At 44.7% G+C, this 22,798-nt stretch overlaps 1 protein-coding gene across 7 annotated transcripts in view; it reads right to left on the bottom strand.

The window, feature by feature from the left end:
* GRIP2 (glutamate receptor interacting protein 2) overlaps positions 1 to 22,798 on the bottom strand; it is a 256,936-nt gene that overhangs the window by 67,800 nt on the left and 166,338 nt on the right. The window contains exon 1 of one of the 7 annotated variants that reach the window (XM_033071231.2): positions 11,536 to 12,221. The exons of the other annotated variants lie outside the window; for them this stretch is intronic. Within the exon in view, the coding sequence (XP_032927122.1) occupies positions 11,536 to 11,575 (40 nt within the window). The 5' untranslated portion in view covers positions 11,576 to 12,221. Of the gene's footprint in view, positions 1 to 11,535; positions 12,222 to 22,798 lie in introns of those variants that run through there. 7 annotated transcript variants of the gene reach the window in all.

The following is a 22,798-nucleotide window of genomic DNA, read 5'->3' as shown; positions in this document are numbered from 1 at the left end:
TTTCCCAGTTCAGCAGGTAAATTGTCAAGAGCAAATCTCTTGTGACAGGCAGAAGACAAAGCAAAGGAAAAAACATTGGATTCACCAGACAGGGAAGATGAGGTGGCAAAAGACATTGTGCCAACAATCAGCCTCCTAATCCTTTACAAAGAGGGACTTAGCTACAGTTGTAATACCTTTTTTTTTGTTTTACTTCTACAGTACTTTTAAAAGAGTCCTTGTGACAAAAGTAAATTATGTGCCCCAAAGAGCACATGCAAAATTTTAGCATCTCTAAACTTACAGGAGTCCATGAGGAGACCAACCGAAGAGAGGCAAACCAAGCTTAAGGAAACCTTTCAGAAAACACAGCTCCTTAGATGAGTTGGGAAAAGCCCTTCTTACAGCAAATCACATCCTGCTTCCCTGCTGATCTCATCAGTTTGACATAAGCAACACTTGTACCAGCAAGATATAGCAAGGGGTGGGCAAGGAGGGCTTTTCAAGGAAAGTCACCCTGTCACATGTCCAGGTTAGCACCCTCTCTCTGCTCCCAATTACAAGTCTGCTCTGTCTCACGGGAAAGGCACAGAAAATTAAATGAAGGATCAAATCTGGGAGATTTACAGTGCCAGTTCAAGAGGTGGCTGAGATTGATACAGATCCAAGTGTGGTATGCATCAATCTCAGTGCCAAGAGCAATAAGAAAATCCTTGCAAACCACAGGAAAACGTAAATAGCAGAACAAAACAAAACAAACAAAAAACCCTACCAGCAAATCAGGCAACAGAAGAGACACATTTCAGCGCAGTAACATTTAATAAAAGCATGAGCCAGGGATCAAGTGTGAAGTGAGCAAACAGATTTAGGTAAAACTTATTTCCAACAGCTTTTTACATCATCCCATGGGCCAGTGCACCTGCATCTCAGAGCCAGGTTTGCCAGCAATGGGGTGATGCCCCAGCTGGAGCCCCCAGCTCACAGCACAGCCCCCAAGGTTTGGGAACCTATTTTAGCACTGCAGCTGGTGCTGCAGAAAGGTGACATCACAGAGGAAGACATTCAATGCAGTAGGTGGCAAATCAGGTGCTTTATCCCAGATTTGCACTGCATTTTGATGCAAAGTACTTAAAAGCCAGTGGGAGTCAAAAAATAAGGAAGAAGTTGCAGACAGCATTAACAATTTTAAAAGAAAGATTTCTGGCACCCCATTTAGACTTGTTTCCAGCTTATCCATGAAGCTCTGCTAAACCTTACTAAGACTTAATTCCCATAAATGTGATTCTCCCTCAGAGTTCAGCTAAGTAGCAATGTTTCAAAAAAAGTAAATACCAAATCGTGGGAGTTGGATTATTCATTCATGTGGTAAAAGCCATTATATATGAATACATACAGATGTTCCCACTTCATGACTGATCTAAACATATGTAGATTTTAGACTCTGACACACAAACCATCTCTTATGCAATGGCCCATGTACACTCTGGGGCTGCTTTTCTCCTAGACTGTGGCAGGAAGATTCAAGGGAGCTGTGTGAGAGATGGAATAAGCTTATAGCTAAAAGACTAAAGGAAGTTCAAGCTAGAGCCTGACTAAAAATGAAAGGAAGGAGGGAGAAGGAGAGAATTCGAAGAGCCTGGGAATATCAGGTTTAGCAGGACAACAAGATGAAATATGAAAGTTTCAAAGCTCCAAGTTATTTGATGTTGAAACTGGTGCAGCCTGATCTCATCAAACCAGCTGTTAAAAATTTGCCTGAATTGTCCATTAAATCTTGCTCCCAACAAGCTGAGCTCCTGTGTTTGCCCACTTCTTGCTTCCCATTAAGCCTTGACTTGGCTTCAGACTCTGCCAACATCCCAGCATCCAAACAGGCTGATGTCAAAGAACAGCACAGCACCACTCTGATGAAAGCAAATGTCTGTTCAGTAAGAAAGATGGATGAGACGCTGCTCCAGCAGAGTTATTCATGTATTCCAGCTGTTTTCCCTGGCTGCCTTAATGCAAACTGCTGTGCTGGTTTCCAGTTGCTTTATATCACACAGGTGACACAAATCAGGTGGAGAACCCAGTCTCAACTTCAGCACAAGAATTCACAAAAGACATGGAATCTCCTGGTTAAATTCAGAACAAAATGCAGCAAGCTGTGCTCTGTGACCCTCTGAAAAGCTCACTAAGGTGCTTCTTGTGAGTACTTGTAAGCTGAGACAACCTCAAGATTTTCACAAGGAAATCCTGCTCTGTGAAGAATTCACGCCCCATAGTTCTGTGGATTAATTTTCCTTTGGCCATTTTTGAAACCCAAAACCATGGCACTCAAAGGATTAGCCAGGAGCTAGGTGTCAGCCACAGGGAGGCTCAGGTTGGGAAATGGGGACACTGGTTAAAACACCACTTGCAATTTGGTGAGAGTCTGAACTCTCCCGACCATCACAAACACCAGAGGGACCGGCAGACTCGTGCCTAGGACTGAGGGAAAAGTCACTTTTGCATTGCCCTAGGCAGACACCTGCTCCCTTTGAACAAGGGAGGGGAACCTGCATGAGAAGGGGAGAGGTGCAGGAGCTCTCCCAGGGCTGGCTGAGCAGCTCCAGCAGCACAGCTCCACCTGCACCCCAAACCTCCCCCTCCCCATGTACCACAACCCAAGGCCAGGCAGGTTTACACCAGAGTAAGGCCATACATCTGAAAAGTTCAACATGCACCTGAAAGGTTGCAGCTGGGAGTTTTACAGCTTACAGATGCTAGGAAGTAGCAATGAACTCAGGAAAATTCAGGTGTAGTTAAAGACTGCAGAGTCCTGGGAAGAGAGAAGATGCATGTGACAGCCTTTCTCCAGGCAGGAACACAGACCATTAAATGTAATGCTTCACATTATGCTTCCAAATACCCACTTAATTTTGATTCAATGAGGCACTTGTGCTAATAAAAGTTAAAACCAGCAGGTTCTGTTGAGTACGTAATGGATGTGTGGAAGAGCTGCATGCGCAGGTATATCTAAAATTAACTATGAATACCAAACCTGAGTACTTTCCAAGTCTGGGGAGGTTTGGGGAGCACTGCAACCACTTGGATGCCAGCCCTTGGCAGGGTGCTGTGCAAGAGCCCACCCAGCCCCTCACCTTGCCAAGGCTCCTCAGGATTGTGGGGGGACATCCTTGCATCAGCTATCTCCCATTCCCACCTCTCTAACCTCCAAATGGAGTCTGGATTCTCCAAGAGCAAATATTGCCAAAAGTTTACCTCTTGCCACAGCATGCCAGAACCAAAGGCAGCTGCTGCTGATACATTTCCACCAGTTTTGCACAAGTATGCATGTCTGTGCATCCATACTGCTGCAAGAGAGCTGAGTGTGTGCTCAGGGAGGCGAGAGGGAAGAGATTGTCTCCGTGAACATCGGATACAGCAGGTCCACTTAATGACTAAACACACATGACTGTTTGCTTATAAAACACGGTGTCACATAAATCTGCCAGGAGCTAATTGCCTATTATAGCTCATGATGCTGCTGGAGTCAGCTGCTGAATTATAAAGGGTCCATTAGAAAGAAGGGAAACACAGTGGAGCTCTGCTCGCCCGCCTCCACCACAGCTCCCAAACATTTTGTTTTCCAGTTCCTGCAAGGTGAATGCTTATCCCCCCTCTAAGTGATGGGGCCCCTCTGCCAAGCTCACTTGAGTGAGAAGATTTGGGATAAATTGGAATACAAGGGAGAAGAGGATTTTCTTGATTCTCTTTTTAAATTATTATTATTAATAATAACAAAATTTTCTCTGTAGTCTCAAGCCTCTTGTCCAGCCTCACAAACCACAGCACCTATCTCTCAACTGTCTCTGCAGCCAGCCTGGAGCTGGGTAGTATTTGCCACTACCTTGATAGCAGCAGTCACCTTCCATGGCCTGGCTATAGCAGGGAATGGCAGGGAAAAGATCCACATGATCACAGCAAGGACAAGCAAGGGAGCAGTGGATCACAGAGGGACACCTGGGTTTGGAGGAAAATAGGAAGCAATGAGTGATGCACCCTCTGTCTCTGAGCTCTTCTAACCTCACCCCGATTTTAACTCCACAGCTATAAGGTTTACAAGTCAGCTGGGCTGTCTGATCCAGATCTGCACATACTTGAGCATCTTCCCACTGATCTCTGTGGGTCTATCCCAGGACCCCATGCAGTGCATTCCTACCTCACCCTCACATCCCCCTGACTCCTGCTTGGCTTCACTGCTGCAGAGGTGTCAGCTGAGGCTGAACCTGCAGAGATGGTGCCCCAAGAACCCTCCTGCTCAACCCCCTGCTTCTGGGGGCTGCTGGGCTGCAAACTGGAGCCACTCTGGGAGCAGGAGCAGCAGAGCACAGTGGCTCATGTCAGGAAGGAACAGGATCTGTTTACCAAGTGGTTTGTATGGGAAATGCATTACATTATTAAAAAAAAAAAAAAACAAACCCTAGCAAAACCTTCATCTGATGCCAAGAGTTTAATCCTACCCAAATGGCACCACATTCCATAAAGAAATTATCCTCTGTAAATCACTGGGACAGGGGCAGGGGCAGGCCACTTCCCTCACATTTCAGGGTGAATGATTCACTGCAGTAAGGACCCTGTATGGATCAACCATCATGTCCACAAGGAGAAAGAAGGGGATCTCCACTGAAATCTTATGGAGGAGATTTATTGCTGGGATAATTCCACCACGTGGGGTGGTGGCACAACAGTGGGGACTGCTGGAGGTCTCTGACCACCGTCATTTGTATGGTCATCCATGTGGCTGCTCAGAGGCTGAGGGGCAGATCTATGATTAATTTAGCTATTTGGCTGGCAGAGCAGATGTCTGGAGCTGTGCCACCACACCCTCAGCCTCAGGTGGGAGCTCCCACAGGGCAGGGGCTGAATGTGTTCGACCTCTGGGCTCCTCAGGTACTGAGAGGCTCTGAGGAGGGACAGAAGCAGGAAGGGAAGAATTATCTGGAGTCTCAAACAACTTGGCATATGACCTGCAAAAGCACACACCAGATCAGGGACCTGGATCCCTCCTTTGGGGAAGAGGAAGATGCAATGAAGCAGAAGAATGCAAAAAATCCTGTTTTCTTCCACACACCTGGCAGCAGGGAGCCAGATCATACTCTTATCAGCACAAGTTCTTGCCTCCCAGGACAAAAGCATGTTTATGCTCTTTGAAAACACTCCACAGTCCTTCTCAGCAATGCTGTTCTCCCCAGACCTGAGCTAGTTCCTAACTCAAAGCTTCATTAGAATAAGCCACACAGTGTTGATTATATATTGAGACTGGAAGTTGGAGCACTGCTGGGAAGAAAAGCACGATGCCTTCCCCCTTGCTAACATGAACCTGCACAATAAGAAACAGATCAGTTGTGAGGAGTGATGAAGTGGATCATCTCTTCATCTCTCAGCTACACTAAATAATTTACAGGGCCATTTTGGGACTGACATGCAAAGCAGTTTAACAATGATTTAACAAAGAAGTATGAGATTCCATCTTTTCATGGTTTCCAGGTGTTGAGATCAATTTACTTCACAGCAATTTTAATTTCTGGCCCTTTCTTTTCCCTCCTCCCCACAAAACCTGCAGCTGCCAACTATGCTGGCATCTACAGCAGCTAGGAAACGAATTTCCCTGTGAAGCAAATTCTTCCAGGATGAATTGAATGAAGGCAGAGCTCATAATTGCACATTACTGAAAACATTTCTGATAAAAAAATGGGGAGATATTTTTATCCACATCTCCAGTTGAAAATTGCTGGGAAAGATGCTTTTGAAAAGCCATCATCTCCAAGCTTGTAATTATCAGATCCTTGAACAAAAACACACGGTCAAAGGAAAGAAAAAAAATACTTCCATTGAAATAAAAAAATCGGGGGTGGCAATTGTTAGGAATAGAGGGAGAGAAATTCTTCATCCTGTGTGATTTTGCACATTTCAAGTTATTAGACTGATTTTTAAATCCGCAGATTAATAAACTTGTCAGCTAAGAACATCAAGCTCAGTTAGTAATTTTTTTTTGTTGTTATGAACAGAATAATAATAATAATATAAGAAAAAAAATCAGAAGCAGACTGGCAGTCAGACTGCCACAGACCCAGAATTTCCTAACGCCCACACAAGCACGTTTGTCTTGAAACCGAATTCTGCCACCTTGAATAGACAGGCATACAATGACCTGGGGGCCCCATCCCATCAAGGCTTAAGACCATGCCTACCCTGATGGGATTACTCACATGCTAAAAATTATGCAGTAGCTGAACCGACAGCTGAAAAGAGCTTTAAATGTTCTTATGCCTGCTAGCATTCCATTGTCAATTGATGAATATTGCTAAATATTTATTTTTGCTCTACTTTTTCTTCTTCAGTTCTGCATTAGCACTTCTTTCTGATCATTATTACTTGTTAGATTTAATTGTTTGTTTTATTTGCAACACCTACACAGTCCTACACACAAAAGCAGAGATGCCCTTCCCTCCAAGTTGCCCAATACCTTTTTCAGACCTTCTGGGTGAAATTGCATGATTTTTATCCCTGAGTTAGGTGGATATACTACAAATAGGAAACATTGGCATCTGCACAATCAATTTTAACAGTCCACTTTCAAAAGAAATCAAATCCTACATGCCCTAACATATGCAAACACTTTGGCAGTGCAGTTACCCTTGGCTTCAATGGATTAATAAAACAGAACAAAAAATATAAATAAAAATTATCCTGGACATAAAGCCAAAAGCAAGACTTAACACACCACCTGAAACCCAGCCCCCTTCTATGGGCCACTCTAAGCCAGAGTGAGCCACTTCCAGTGGCAATGAGATTTTCTTAAGCAGGGTGGCAGGGAGTTAATGCCTGGGCTGGGAACTGGACTCCAATATTTAAAGCTGGAGAGAAAACCTCTGTAGCAGTTGTTCAGTTCACACTGTGGACCAACGTTTGTATCAACGGTTGTATCAAATCTCCCTGGCCTTTGCACTGAAAAACATCCTTCTCTTAACAAATCTGTAGTAATAAGATGTGCTTGGACACAAACTTTTGAGAGGAAAACTCAGTAACCTCCATACTGGAGGACAAAAACTGAATTTAAAAAAAAAAATTGTTTCTATGGGCCATGAAAAGCTGTAGGATATTACTTTCACCTGCTTTCTTCTATAAAACAGCAATTTCAGTGGAATGGGTCATCTCTAGAAAAGAGCAACAATTCATTTTGACTGCACAGATCAGCTCATTTATACTTAAAAGTTTAGTCACCAAAACTTTAGAGACCTGGTCACCAAAGTCCTAAAGCCATCAGGTGGTATCTGTAAGAATCTACGGAGGAAGGGTAAGACATCACAAGGCTGAAGAATCAAATGCAATGTTCACCTTAAAAAAGCCAAACCAAAACAACATGCTGCCAGAGTGGGGGCGAGAGAATGACAAATCCATCACCCTCTCTTTCAGTTCCTGCAGCTGACTATCTGTGTGTGAGCTGTTAACACCAAGTGAGGAGGACTAACTGCAAACCTGGATCTACCACAAATAAGTCATGCCCACTCAATTGCTTTCCATATGAGAGTAACATTTCTGGATAGACAGAAAATGCAAGTAGCTATATCTCAATTTTAGAAACGTTTCTGACACTGTTTCACGTGCTATTTTTGTGAGTATGTTTGGGAAGCAGGATACAGATGATTATGAAGTGTATGCAAAACTGATTGGAAAACCACACACTGAGAAAATTCATCAGTTGTTCATAATCAGGAGGGAAAGATGTATTAAATGAAGTTCTGTGGGGACCCTCCACCAGCCTGGTACGGCTCCAAGTTTTCACTAAATGACTTGGATGGTTGCAGAGAGATTGATCTTATTAAGTTTACTGACAGCCACGAGACATGAGGGACTAGAAGCAGACTGGGAAGTAAATTTTGAACCCAGAATGACTCATACATGTTTTAAAAGACAGCTGTACAATTTGGTAGAGGGACATGCAAGCTACCAGACCCAGACAGGAACAACCTAATGAATGAAGGATGGGGAAAAACTATCGAAGTGACAGCCAGGACTCTTCAGATACTGTGGGCTGCAAACCAAATGTAAATCCACAGAGCCATGTCATATGCAAGAAGAGCTAACACCCTGCTACAAGCAAGGTGGGTATAGTCTACAAAATCTGTGAAATCATCCTTTCATTTTATTCAGCACTGATAGAAGCCGTGGCTTGAATGCAGAGCCTAGGCTTGGGTACCACAGCTCATCAACAACGATGTGGCCCAGCTGGAGTTCATTCAGGTTGAATCAGTGCAGGCTGAGACATCTGCAAGACCACAACTTCTGAGTCTGGGGGGAGAGATGAGTTGTCTATGCTAAAAAGAAGAGGGAGGAGGAAAAAAAATATTATTACTTTCTTCAGATATTCAGACCTGTGATGCACAGAGGGAAAGGAATAATCTGTCATCTGTGTTAGGACAGAATGCAAAGGCACCAAAATTACAAATAAGAAAAGCTTTTCCTTAATATTTCAGAGTACTGAATTAATTTGAGCTGATGTGGTGTTCCCAGATTGGATATATTAAAATGCAATGTGGATGGGTGATATCACAGGTATGGCTGATACTATCTCAAGGCAGAGGAATAGCACAAACTCTCTCTGGCCAGTTTTGGCTCAAGGAAATTACGATCAATGATTCAGACCCAGAGATATTTGTCTTGGTACACACACCCCAGTTAGTTTTTCTCTTAATCTTTCATTAGGCTGCATCTGAGGCAAAGCTGACAAGTGACGTAAGCAGCCTGATGAGCAGGACTTATATTAAATAGCACTATTGTGATGAATTCTTCAATAAGAAAGATACAATCTTTCTTCCTGAGATTTATCTATGAAGATTTCCTCCTGTCTTATTCTAGTTCCTCACATTAGTTTTCTATCCCTTTCAGGAATGTTTTTCTCTATTCTTCCCCCTGCTTATTTGGCAAGCAGAGAGGGAACAGGGGAGCTGATCCCTTGAAAACTGAGAGCAGGAAGGGGCAGAGATCTATTAACAGGTCTCTTGTTCTGGCCATTCGCACCCTGCAATAAAGGGTGAAGTTTGCCACTCTGGAAAAAGGGCAGGAAATACTGCTCTCCTTGGACTGCAGAGCCCATCTCATGCTAAAAGCATGGCTTCTAATGGCAACAAAAAACCCCACACCTAAAACCAAACAACAAACGCAAACAGAGAAACACTGAACATCCACACTCATCTACTATCTTTATTCTTCCTTTGCCTTCCATACAAATCATATTTTTAAAAATCAAAAATAATTAAGTCACCCAAATGGATACATCTGAAAGACAAATGGTCATCTAAAGTCGTCTGTGTTGTCCTCAATTAACATTTGACGTGGGCTGGTTTGGGATGGGATCTTCAGTGGCTCACTTGGAGCAGCAGAGATTCAGTGAGTTCTGTTGTTCTGCCCATTCCTGCAATGATCCTTGCAGTAAGGACTAATTGAATGTGAAGTTTGCTAGAATAAAACATAAAGGATGTTCCTGGACTTCAGAAAGGCCATAAAGAATTTCAGGGAAGTCCTCCAACAGCAGGATTACAAAGCCTCTTGTGGAAACATGATCACCCTGCTATCAGCAGAACCATCCACTTCAAATAGAAAATAAACACCACCTCTCATAAAGTATCACTGCTACTTTGCATTTTCTGACCCTTCCATTCTGAAGGACACACGAAATCTCTCTATTATTAAAAGATCCTATCAAAATACTTCTGAAAGCAACTGAAGGGAAGAAATCACCAATGCCCTAATGGTTGTGAGCCTAAAAAGCAGTTCTGAAATGTTTGGGTGTTTCTTTGAAACAATCAGTTTGGTTTTGCCTATTCCACTTAAAATGCTAAAATGAATGATAAGATTGCAATTCCCTTCATTGTTTCCATTCTGAATTTCCAGAAAGCATTTCCATGAAAGCCATGGGGTTGGTCCCCAGGAGCACCACAAGTGTAAGCTGTGAGGGTCTGACACCAGGGTAAGAAAGGCTTCCTTACCCACCCAGTGACTGCACTTTGTACGTGACACAACATTGGCCCGAGATTCGCAAGAAATGTTTGGAGCTGACATCAGGAAAATTTCTCATTTGATCACCCAGCATCCAGACAACATCTCCATTTACAACAACACAGCCACCTTGAAGTACCAGATGTCTCTGGTGTCATGTTGGAAGAGCTTCACAAATGACCCCCTGTGTGGCTGGTGGCATCAAGGAGACCCCTCCAGCACACTCAGTGTCAGCCACCTCTAAACCAGGACCCAGTTCCTGGCTCAGCCCCAAGAGCAGTGAGAGATTCTGCCAAGTTGTCTTTTGATCTTTCCATGAACAAGTGCATTCCTGCCCTGTTAAGTCACACACCCAGGCTCCCTCAGCCTATCAGGACTCATCAACGTGTCTCTGGCAGCTTCAAATTAAGCCCCCAAAATGCTTCTTGCTGTGCTGGTACAGTAGGTGGATATTGCCTCCAGTCACCTTCCATGGGATTAGGCAACACAGCCAGGCTAAGATGCTTTCCACCTGGTTCATCTTACCCTCAGATTTAGGGAGAGAAAACAATTTTCTAAAGTTAGCTTCATGCTTTGGGGCTTCTTGATGGCAAGGAGAGGACAAAGCCAGTCTCACTACATCACTTCAGGCAGCGCAAAATGATTCAGAAACCATAAATTACCTCTGTACTTCCAACTCCCATGTCTCTGCTTCCAGAAGGGAAATGCTTGCAGCAGAGCGGAAGACAAGCCCCATGCAGCACATTCAGCTGCAACAAGCAGAGCTACAGCATGCAACAGAGTACCTGAATATTGCACTCAGATAAAAATAGAAGAGCCTGTCCGTCCTGGAAAGACTGGGGCTGGAACTTTGACGTCTGCCCTTTGTAAAGGTGCCCTTCTACACTCATCTATCCACTCTTTTGCAGGAATGAAATAGATTTTTTTATACTCCACAGGAATAGTGAACTGCTCACCCCAGGTATCTAAAACAGGAGTTAGGAACTCGTTGAAATGGCAGATTTCCAGCAGAGGCTGAAATATTTATTAGACAAGGTAGTAGTGGGTTATACAGGAGGGGGGGCAATGGCAGTGATCCCGCCACATTCAGCAGAGTCCCTTCTCCCGTCTTCCTTGCCAGCCCCCTGATCACCACTGCTAAAGCCCAGACCATTCACACACTGATCCTGGAAAATAAGGAGCTGCATTTAGATTTTGTTTTTTATAAAGCCAGAACAGCTGTAAAGGCTGCACAGTATCTGAGGTGCCATAAGAACAGCCCCCGTGACTGCCAATCTTCCAGGTGGAGAAGGAGAAGGCGGCTTGTGCCTTCTCCAGTGGTCACAGGGAGAAATTCTTCACAGAGAAGCAAAGATATATTTCAAAAATCAAAGCAATTAAGTTTGCATGCAACGGTCTGGATTTGTAAAACCACTTTGAAAGCAGCACGCAAAACTGTCAATGACATTCAAGATGCTTAAAGAAAATCAGATTAAACAAAAGTAAACTACAGGACAAGGGCAAAAAAAAAAATTACAGACAAGGCTCACTCACCAAAGTCTGACTGCAAATCCTTTTTCAGTCCACAAAGCATGTCTGCTGTAATCTATGAAATCATTCAACTAATTGCCAGAGCCGCTCCGTCCTGTGTGCCCGCCTGCGCTGGGCTCCCTTCCCCGGCAGCCCGGGCTGCTCGCACCGCCGAGCGCACACGCGGCTCCCGCACCTCCCGGCTGCCAGATCCAGCCCAAACCGTCCGGGGCTCTCCAGTTTGCGAGCACTCAGAAAGGTGCCAATCCCTTAGGAAGAAATAGCTTTACACTGCTGTTTGACGTGCGGCTCACCAGTCCTGTGTAGGAATAGGAAAATGAAGGGTATGGGGGTTTTTTTAATGAGGTCCTAAAAATCCCGTGCTAGTTCTCTCGGCTCCACCGGCCATCAGGCATTGCCAAGCAAAAGTTGGAAGCGCAGTGATTAACCGGAACAGCTGCTTGAAGGGGAGGCAGCCACTGAACCCTGACGCTCCGGCAGATGCAGCAAATGTCGAGCGAGCACTTCATTCCCGGCGGAATTCCACCCCGCGCCCCGCCGGCGGACAGCGGGCATCATCCCACGGAGATGCGCTGGCCCCTTCCTGCCCCAGCCCCTCGGTGGCTTTCAGGGGCATTTCAGGCGGGGGGTGGGCGAATAAAGAAAGGCATAGACGGGAGGAGGGCGGGCAGGCGGTGCTGCGGCGGAGGCAGCGCTGCCCCCGCGCCGCGCTCAGCAACACAACTTGGCCGGCAGCGGAGCCCGCAGCAACCCCGAGCTGCAGAAACCCCCGAGTTGCAGAAACCCCGAGTTGCAGCAACCCCGAGTTGCAGCAACCCTCAGTTGCAGCAGCCCCGATTTGCAGCAACGCTGAGTTGCAGCAGCCCCGAGTTGCAGCAGCCCCGAGTTGCAGCTGCAGCAGCAGCGGGGCTGAGAACGAGAAGAGGCTGCGACTGCAGTGTTGCCTGACACACTTTCCTCTCCCCCACCCCCTCTTGGCAAGTGCTTGCAGAGCCTCCAGCACCTTTCAAGGCAATGTCAAGCTGCTGTCAAAGCATTGCACTGCCTCCCAAACACACACACACCGTGTGTAAGGCAATATGAGGCTGCAGTCCTGTGTCCTCCCTAGAGCATCTGCTGAAAACTCGGTTTAACCCTTTCTTAGGAAGGGTGGAGGAATCAGTACTGGCAAAAGGCACGCAAGTCCTGTGTTGAGATTTTGGCCAGAGGAGGCTTTGGGGGCACTGCAGGGACCCAGCTGGTCACGGGGAGTTTGGCTCTCCAGGACAAGGTGCTGCATGGCTTCCCTCAAAAGTGCCTGGGGAAGAGCCCTGGCCAAGGAAGAAACGGCTGCAGTACACCAGGGTCTCCTTCCTTTACTATAAAAATGGATGGAAAAGTTGGCTGATTTGTGCTGAAGTTCCAGAGCATGCAGGGTATGCCAGTGCCCTGGCCATGGGCTGTGAGGGTGTGCACAGGGTCAGAGCCTGCCTCCAGCACTGTGCAGGTCCCCTCCTCATCCAAGCTGTGAATGCAGCTCATGGCAGCATTCTCCAGTCACCCTATTCCCTTGAGAACTGCTGTCATTTATACCAACATGATTGTACCTGCAAACAGTGAAGAGAGATCAAGACGAGCATGGACTAAGGCACAAAAGGCATCCACATTTTTGTCTGAGGGTCCAGTCATGGTTGAGACTGCTACTAGAGTCATCTGAAAGTAGCCAAGAGGTCACAAATTTAGAATTAAGCTCATGGAGAGGAAGCAAGGTCAAGTCTTGTTTCCTTAGGAGAGAAATCAGGGTAAATCAAGAGGAACTAAGCACATCTGAATGTGCCAACAGGAATTTTTTACAGACCTGGGGGCCCTAACTCTGTGTGGAGGAGGATAACTGGGTTTCAGCCTATTGAGAGAGATCTTGTTCAGATTGAAATTCAGCAGCATCTCTATTGTGGTTCAAACTGAGCAGTTTCATGAGAGAATAACTTCTATAAAAGCAATAAAATCACTAAGTAATAAAAAACTACTTACAAAAGAGATATTTTGGTCCATAATTTGTTTAAAACAAGTTGTTCAGTCTGACAATAGACTTAATTAGTAATTGAGGCAAAATTTATAATTAGAAATCTTTTCACATAGCTATTAATGCTTTTGCTGCAGAGAAATTTCATCTTAAAGGAAAAAAAACATTACCAGTCACACCACAAATATGAGAAGCTGCTAATTTGAGAATAGCCCATTGCTTTGGATGCCATGAAATGGGTATCTCCAAAGTGGTGTTTTAAGAAAAATTTAAAATAATTGTTTGTGTTTACACCACTATACAATTCTTCCCAGGTTATCTGCTGCACAAAGAAAGTGTGTGACAGGACAGATCTAATACACCACTGAAGCTGCTTGGTTTTGTGGATGAGAACTGGCTGGAGCTGCTCCATTCCTCTGATGCTGGTGGAGAAGGAAGAAGCAGTTGAGCATTTCAAGCTCAGAATTGCTGGTGGCATTTGTTGAGCTGCTTGGCAAGACACCAGTGCACCAGGAGCCTGGAGAGGATAAAGATGTTTACTCTATGGTTTCTGGCCAAAATCCACAAACACAAAACTTTCTTCATGTTTCAGGTGGCACTACATCAAAAGCAGTTGAAGTGAACAGCTTGAGTTTCTAATGGAAAAGGGAAAGGACACACCACACATCCCAACAAAACAAGGCAGACCAAACACATATGGTATGGCATCAAAATGTGTAGGTGTCATAAAAGAGCATTAGGCAACAACCTAAGCTATGGTGACAAACTCAAGGAAGGGTATACAGAGTTTTGATGTTTCAGAGACAGTCTGTCCATTGTACTGTACCTTCTTGACATAAACTTTAAGCTTTGTGCTCAGAATTAGCAGCTTTCCATAAATGCTCTGGCAATATCAACTGCATAAAAGCCTCACCTATGAATGTATGGTTCTTAAAACAAGTTAATTTTGTGGAGATGGAATGTTTAAAAAGTCTTTTCACAGGAAAAAAAAATGAAAAGAAAAAAAACCTCAGTTCTGTTGTATATTCTGATCTCTTATTATCATTCCAGGAGAAAAGAGGGTTTAGAGAATGCTTTCTTGCAGTATAAAATGCTCACCAAGAAAGACAGCACAGGCTGAGGACAGTCCATGGCCAGAGAGCTTCTGGGTGGTCCCTACTGGAAACATCCATCCATGCAGGCTCATGGCTCTCATCTCATACATGCACTGGTGATGCCAGTGAGCCAGCACCTGCTCTAGAGAAATGGGCATTTACTTTTCTCAGGAACAGGCTGGCCTTTGAGTAAAATTTCTTTTTTGTAAGGAGTATCTACCCTTACATGCACAGACATGTACTAGCTCTTGGTTTAACATTTCTTGTACCCAACACATCCTGTCCTGCTCCTGAACCTCATACATATTTCTCCAGAGCTGTCCTACAAATCCTCCCAGAACCTCGGTGGGAGTGATGCTGCAAACCTTACATGGCCTCAGCTGGTTGGGACGACATTTACAGAACACACTTCTACACAAACAAGACAGGGAAGACAGCAGAGGGAAGATCACAGGCTATTCAGAATATCCATTATTTAGTCCAGTGTTTGATGGGTATTTGTAACCATTACTTATTTAACCACATCCAAAAGGATCCTTGTCAGAAGTCACAGTTCTGTGGAATGCTCACACAAGATCCTGATATGAACCATTTAGCACTCAACAGGCTCTGAGCTGTGGAGAACATGGAGAGAATCCTACATCACTCCACATTAGGAAGTCTCAGGAGACCTTCTGAAGTCAGCTGAATGAACATAATGAACAGTGAACCACAAGAAGACGATGAGGAAAAACTCCCAACCACACGCACTTAGCACAGAGAAACAACGAAGTTCCAACCGCATATAAAATGATATTAATAGCAACAGAAATTGCTTTGGGTTAGGGAAGGTTCAGAAGAGACTGACACAGATGCTTTGTACTTTTTTTTAGTTCAGATGTTAAATTAAGATTTTCCGTTGCCATCTCCTTCTTCTCATCCTACTTCTTCTATTCAATAATACACGCCTGCACATCAGGGTCCCCCTGGGGCTGGGGACTCATCTTCCTTCTCATCCACGCTCTCAAGGTTTGTTTCTGGCACAGCAGACCCAGTGCTTCCAGTTGTCTTACTGGGAAAGACAGTTTTTACTGGGAATTCTAAGCATCTCTGCACAAAATCAAGAAGTTTGGAGAGCCTGCACCCTTCTTGGATTGATTTTTGGTTGCAACAGACAGAGAGGAGGAGCAGAGACAAAAGGAAGACCCATCACTCTCTTGTGGAAGAGACTTTACAGCTGATTACCCAGCTACCCACTGGCTGCACATTTGCTCCATTTCATCTGCTCCAATTTTACATAGTTGTGCTTATTTAGAAACCCCAGACAACTGCATATCAGCCTCCAGCCTCATCTCTGGTCTAAGCAGATGCCCTGATTTTTACATACAACCCCAAAATGCAATGCACTGTTCCATCAATATAATTTTAGGGCAAATGGAGAAGGGACTTGAAAAGAAAAAAATCTTTAAGGGTATTTAAACAGCATAATAATGGACCCACAGGAAGAAGTCCTTGATTGTTCTTTTCTTTAAGTGCAAATTCCACCAGCCAGTCCTAAACATTAATTTATTACGGGTAACGAACACTGCAAGATAAATTGACCCATTCAGTAAGCAATTAGAACCCCTGCTGCACGCACACATGCAGAGCACTGAGACAGAGTACTTCCTTTCCAGAGCAAAGGTACTTCCAAGACCCTCATCCATTCCCTCCACCACCAGAGCACAATAAAATGGTTCCTGCACATTTTTCTGGGTAATCAGAGTAGGACACACCAGGGTTGGGGACCCCAGTGCTGATAAGAGAAACAGTGGAAGACAAATAGGCTGCAGCAAAGTACAAGGTCCTTTATTCCCCAGCCAGCTCTAATGATACAAAAGAGCTCGTTCAGAGACCTTGTTAGCAAAGGTCATCCCAACAAAAGTGAATCTTGGTTTTAGGATGATTTTTTAAGCCAAATGGAGATGAGCGTGACAGGACACAGCAATAAGCAGTACAGCAGGAGGTCAGTGATACAACAACAACCACCAGCCATGCCAGGGCAAGGTGGGAGTTTATAACCTGCTCCAAAAGGAGCAGAGCTCTGGAAGATGCATGCATAGCATCTGAAAGCAGATTCAACTCTTTCAGGTAGACACAGCATATTTCTCCCATTTATCTCTACTTCTGTGGCTTTATGTACAGAACAAGTATTTCTTCTAGACAAAATACACCCCCCCCCTTTGGGGATTCTCCTAACTGGTTTTACTTTTTAGCCCCTCTCCCCCAAATCTTTCATATCAACGTAGCTGGTTGATATCCCAGTCTTGTGACCCTGGTAAAATCCTCAAGATGTGTGTGACTGGGGGAACCATGCAGACACAGAAAGCAAGAGCAAAGACATACCACTGGAGGAACTGCCTAATAGCTCCCAGATTTTAGTGATCCATGCACTGGAATGACAGCAATTTGTTGAAGGGAAAAAAAATAAATTTAAAAAATAAATTGGAGGGCAAGTAAGCATCAAAGCTTTTCAGTGATGGGACTGATTTGCAGTTTTAAGGTCATTAAGCCACTCCAATCCACAGCAAGTACATGACAGCTGCACTTGGCACTTCAATATCTGCACCAGTGGCTGCCCTGAAAGGGCCTGTTCATGATCTCTCCTCTTCAGCAAAAATGCTGTTTCTTCTTTATATTTTATTCATGTCACCAAGAATGAAAATAGTGATGGGCCTGTTAGCTGCTGGCCAGCATCCACCTTCCTTGCACACTATGGGTGGGCAATTAAGGTGAAGAAAGCCCCAACACAATCAAAACAGAGAGAAAACATAATCTGCTATAGACCTTTGGATATAGAGAGAAAAAGGAAAACCAGCACTGCAGCCCTACAAGAACAGGACGCGAGCTTAGAGCTCAGTCAGCCCAAAGGACAGCAGGGACCAGAGGTGTGAGCGTGGGGATGGAGCTGCAAAGCACATCAGCATCCCTCAACCCCTTACTACATTATGTGCCACAAGAGATCAGGTCTTTGCAGTAGCAGGGACTGCAGACTTCTTCCTCTTGATCCAAAAGGACACAGTGCTCGAGCCCAGAGAGAGGACCCTTCTAGCACAGGGATGTGTCCATGAAAGACAGAGAGGGAGGCAATTCTACAACCTGTAGGACAGGTCTTAGCATCATCCAACTGCACTCCTGCCTGTGGGAAGAAAAACCTCTGCATCTTCCCCTGAAAGGATTTATCTTGGCACTGGTCTCTGCAGAGGCAATGCTGCCAATGCAGATGGAAAAATAAGCAAGCGGGTCATCAGTCTTACCTGTTGTCACACAGTTTCTTTTCAATGAGTAGCAGTGTAACAATGCATTAACAATAAGTGAAATGCCATGTTAACACTAATTTGCATAGTGCAGAGCCACATTGCTCTGCTGCCTCTATTCTCTCTCTAAACTCTCCTGACCTGCATATGAAACGAGATGAAATTTAATTGCTGGGGCATTCAGTAGAATCACTGAATTCCTGCTTAATGAGGCTTCATTTGTACTCTGTTGCATCAGACACCTTCTCTCCAAGGTGCTGTATTAACTAGCTCAGATATAAAATATTTTCCAAGGCACATTTTCATATGTGTTTCAACAAAGAAATAGCAGGAAAAGCGCTGACTGCAAAAGACGATATTAGTATCAGCAGCGTGATAAGGCCAGTGAAATCCCAAGAGCACCAAGCCCTATTCCTCCACCAAAAAAAAGCTTTAATGGCTTTTGTATATGCTCTAGCATGCTACTATGCAGCATCTATGCTGTGCAACTCTTCTAGAAGAGACAAAGCAAAGCTAGGTGAGACCTGGCCAAGGTCTATATGGGAGACAGCCAAGAACTAGAAGCAATACCAATAATTTTGGTGACTCAGAAAAAGCAGAGCTCACGTTGCGCCCAGGAGTCAGAGCTCTGGATGGTTTTGCATTCAGATATCTCAGTGAGCTCAGCTCATTCAGAAGTCCTTGGCTGAGGAGGTGCCTCATGTGAGGCACCTCAGGGTGCATGGCCAAGCAGCTCCTCGGTGTTTGCTCAGACAGAGCCCAGCCACTGCCAGCAGCACAGAGGGACCATCAGAGCTGCATGCAGGGACCAAAGCCACCAGAGCAGGTGACATTAACTGGTGGAGGGGACACGAGGCAGTGCAGACAGGGGTCCAGCCCCAGCTCTCCCCCACGCTGGCCAGGTGTTTGCTGCAGCTCCTCAAGTTTTACCTGCAAACTGGGGCCAGGCAGAGCCACACACAGCTCCAGGTTACCCCCAAGTGCTGAGAGCAGTGATTTATGAAGTATTTCAGGTTCAGAACACGCAGAGCTCCCTGAGGGACTGCAGATTGCTTGTTGCTGCAGGTTTGCAGGATGGGATTGGCCTCCTGCTCCCACCAGGAGCAGTCACAGCAGGCTCCCAGCAGCCTGTACAGGTTTTTCCTTTCATTTGTGCCACACAGTAACCTATAAAATACTGCTTAGGCTCATCCCCAGCGTGACTCCACACAATACCAGTGGATCCACGATAGCTGCAACAGGCCAAGAGACCAGCCACAAAGTCACATTCCCGTTTGCATTGTAAGGGGAGAGACTGAGGATCAGGGTATGCCGTGAGGCAGTCCTAATTATCCCAGGGTAGCTAATTATAAAGGACATAAATTGACAGAAATAAAGCCACATGGTCAATAATAGTATTTTTTTAAGCTGGAAATTTTAGCCCATTATCTTTCCAGCTGAAAAGCTTTAATTGAAAATGGCTAATCTTCCAGTGGGTTCAGGAAGAGTTTACAAGCTAATTGCTCTCTTTTCTTTAGGATTAACACTTTGTTCTGTGAATAGAGGTGGAGGGCAGCAGATGTGCAGCCTTTACTCTCTTTAATCCAGATACCCCACTGCCACACATGCTCCCAATGCTGTGTGATGGCATAATGGAATCTCTTCCTTGCACATAAAGTGCTTGTTCTGAAATGAAATTACAGCTATCTATTAGGAAGGGAACAATAAATTTCCTCCACCACACATCCCCATCACGAACGACACAGCACTGGGCTGTAAAAATCCCTGATGGAAGTAAATCTCGCAGGAGAGAGAGCAGCTAACAGATGAATTTACCATTTTCCTTTTTAACTGGTAGTCAGTGTCGTTTGTACACAGGCAGAAATGTCATTATCCCACACAAGTCAGAACATGATCCCACAAACCTCAGGGTGACTGGGACCTGGCTCTAGGCTGGGAGAAGATTTAAAGGAGACAGTTGGGAGAGCAACTGCCTTCCATTTAAACAGAGAGAAGTTAATTCTGCTAACCACAGTGACAGCTATGACCTATCACTCTCACAGACTGCCCATAAAGCTGGTTGGGAATCTTGGACTAGATGAGATTTGTATTACATGAGAAAAAGGGTAGGCTCGATCCTGTGATCTCCCTGGTAGAAGTGTAGTTAAAGAAGGAGAGGATCCCTAACAGCAAAGGCAGAGTGAAGCTTGTTTTTCAGAAAGAGGGGAAGGGGAGAAAAAGTACATTCGAAGACATCTTATATGAACAAAATGAGGTTGTGCCAATTCAGCTCTTGCTGCTGCAGGGCAAGGAAGACCAAGTCCTTCTTCCCATGAAATCTGTACTCCTGCTGCTCAGAAAACCAGGCACCTCCCTGCAAGATCCTGGTTACCAGTCCCAAAGGGGTGACACACCTGTTAGCAAAGCAACTTTTCCTATTCCCATGATCACATCAGGGAAGGCCACACCATTAGGAGTAACAGTGTGCCAGCCCACCCTGCCCAGACTGGAGAGCAGAAAAGCAACAAAACACTTGGGCCCAAAAAGTATGGGGAGAAGGAGGAAGCATTCAGTGTTTGAATCAACAAGCCAAGCTAATGTTTTGTGTCACAGTGTCTCAGCAGTGCTGTTCAGGAAGGCACTAGGGAAGGGATCCAGGTCCACCTGTATGAACTGTCTAACACCAGGGCTTCCCCTAGAATGGCCAGGGAGAGGAAATGTTTGCCTAGAGAACAGGTCATCTCAAGCCACTAGAATTAAGTTCCTAACTTTAGCAATCTGTAAACTAGAGAGAAGATTCATCTCTTTTGACAGAACAGCAAACTGCTTCCCCTATTCCTCCTCCCTCTAAAACCTAGAATTTTCTGCTGAATCACTATCAAAAAGAACATACTCAAACCCAGGAAGGAAGCAGTGCAAACACTACCCATTACAAGAGTGTCTCAGTCAAACCCATGGAAGCAGAAGACACAAGAGGCCAGGGAATGGGTACCAGACTCAGAAATTTCAAAAGCTCAGCTAGTTTTTAAAAACTGAAATTGTGTGAAGTACAGCTTAATATTGCCTTTTCAAACCCTTCCTGGAACAGTCACGAAGTTGCTATCCTAATTCAAGCCTTTCATTAGTTGGTGAATTGGAATATTTAGTGTTCAAACGAAGATGAATTGTTGCCAGTCACAGCATCATCCTGCATTCAGCAGTGATCTCAATATTGCAAAGTACGTACTTCCTCAACTAAGGGAGGAAATCCTCAGAGCAAGCAGATGACAGACACACAAATCATGAGCAGATGACAGTATTAAAATCTAGATGGATGCTGAGATACTAAAGGCATGAGTTAGGAGGGGATATTTTCAAAACTCCCTTAACCCAGTGACCCAGTTTATGGGAAAGATGCCTTATCATTTGTACCTTTTGATTACACATCAGAAGAGGCAGCAAGGGCACGCTCTCTGCTACCTCAGCAGCTGTTCACATGCTGAAATGAGGTAGTTACTTGTGCAAGAAGGCATTAAAAGTTAGAGATTTGCTCATAATTGCTATCCTGGGTATTGTTTCTAGTACTCAAAGGCACAAAAATCCTCCAGAAGCTGACTCTCTAGAGCTACACCTCGTACTCCAAGAGTGTATTTCTGTGCAAGACCCACTGGGAACAATACTGAAAACCTTATTACTCCACAAAGATGAACACACAGAATTCAAGTCAGAATCAACACTGGATAAATTATGGCCAAGAATACCAAGTTTTAAAGCTGTATATCTGGCAAAAAGATGCTTTGACTGTCTTTTTCTTTTCAAAGAAAAACAAAAAAGCACAGAGAAATTTTTTTTCTGAAAGTTGAAAGAAGTATTGTGTAGACCTAGTTTTGTAGTTTTGTGATCACCCACCTTCATATTAACTGACATCCCTGACATGCAGTTACAGACCTACTGCAGAAAAGAACTAGCATCACAGAACAGCTTCCTAGGAAAAGCTTTTCAGAATAGAAATATTCTGTCCAATTACTTGCAGAGTGATCACTTAAGAATATTTATTCTCCAAAATATACTGTACTATAAACTCCTTTTACTCAACTATTAATTCATGTCTAAGAAGCAGCACAAAGCTTAGTAGGATGTGGAGATTTGAGTGAAAATTATGGGATTGCTTCCTTTATAGCTGAGAATTGATGCACGTATGTCAGGGGACAGACAAGAGGAAAGCAGGTGTTGATCAAACAGGTCTTGATCAGAACAATCAGAGCAGTGGAGCCTACAGAGGCTCTGAACCAACAAGCAGCACCTGAGGGGGAGGTCACAGTGGGGACATTAAAGCTTCCTAGCAAGATTTCAGGTGCACCCCTGCAGTAATCACACTGCAGACCACTGCATGCAGATGGTGCCCAGGTATGGCTGACTAACAATTACTTACATTTTCTGTGGTGTTCCAAAGTAATTAAAAACTGGATCCCTTTAGAAAGAGCATTGCCTCAAACCCATCAGGATGTTTTTTAGGCAGCAGTCGAACCATTACAAAGGGTATTTGTGATCTGAATTGCAGCTACATTAAATACATTATTAAATATACAAAGCATCATGCAGCTATAGTTATCCCCAGAATGACTCACTCCTGGTGTACAGTGATTTAGCCAGAGGAGAAGGTGCAAATGTTCTTCACAGGTCATTACTGCAGCTGCCACATCAGTCCTCTCTCCAAGCCACTCTCTCCTTTCCCTCTTCATGGAATCACTTGTGTTGGAAGGAACCTCTCTGGAACGACTGCCATGGACAAATTAAAATACTGCCCTTACTTGGGAAGCTTCCAACACCTAAATGTTTACACTGGGACCACATAGGTGAGGGAAGGTGGGTTCCTGTGGCTGTACCTGCTGTCCACTGTGAAAAGGGATGTGGGCACAGCCACTCCAGCAGCATCC

Source organism: Catharus ustulatus, chromosome 13, assembly GCF_009819885.2.
Source record: "Catharus ustulatus isolate bCatUst1 chromosome 13, bCatUst1.pri.v2, whole genome shotgun sequence".
In the NCBI taxonomy this organism is placed as follows: Eukaryota; Metazoa; Chordata; class Aves; order Passeriformes; family Turdidae; genus Catharus; species Catharus ustulatus.
This window is presented reverse-complemented; position numbering and strand designations above follow the sequence as displayed.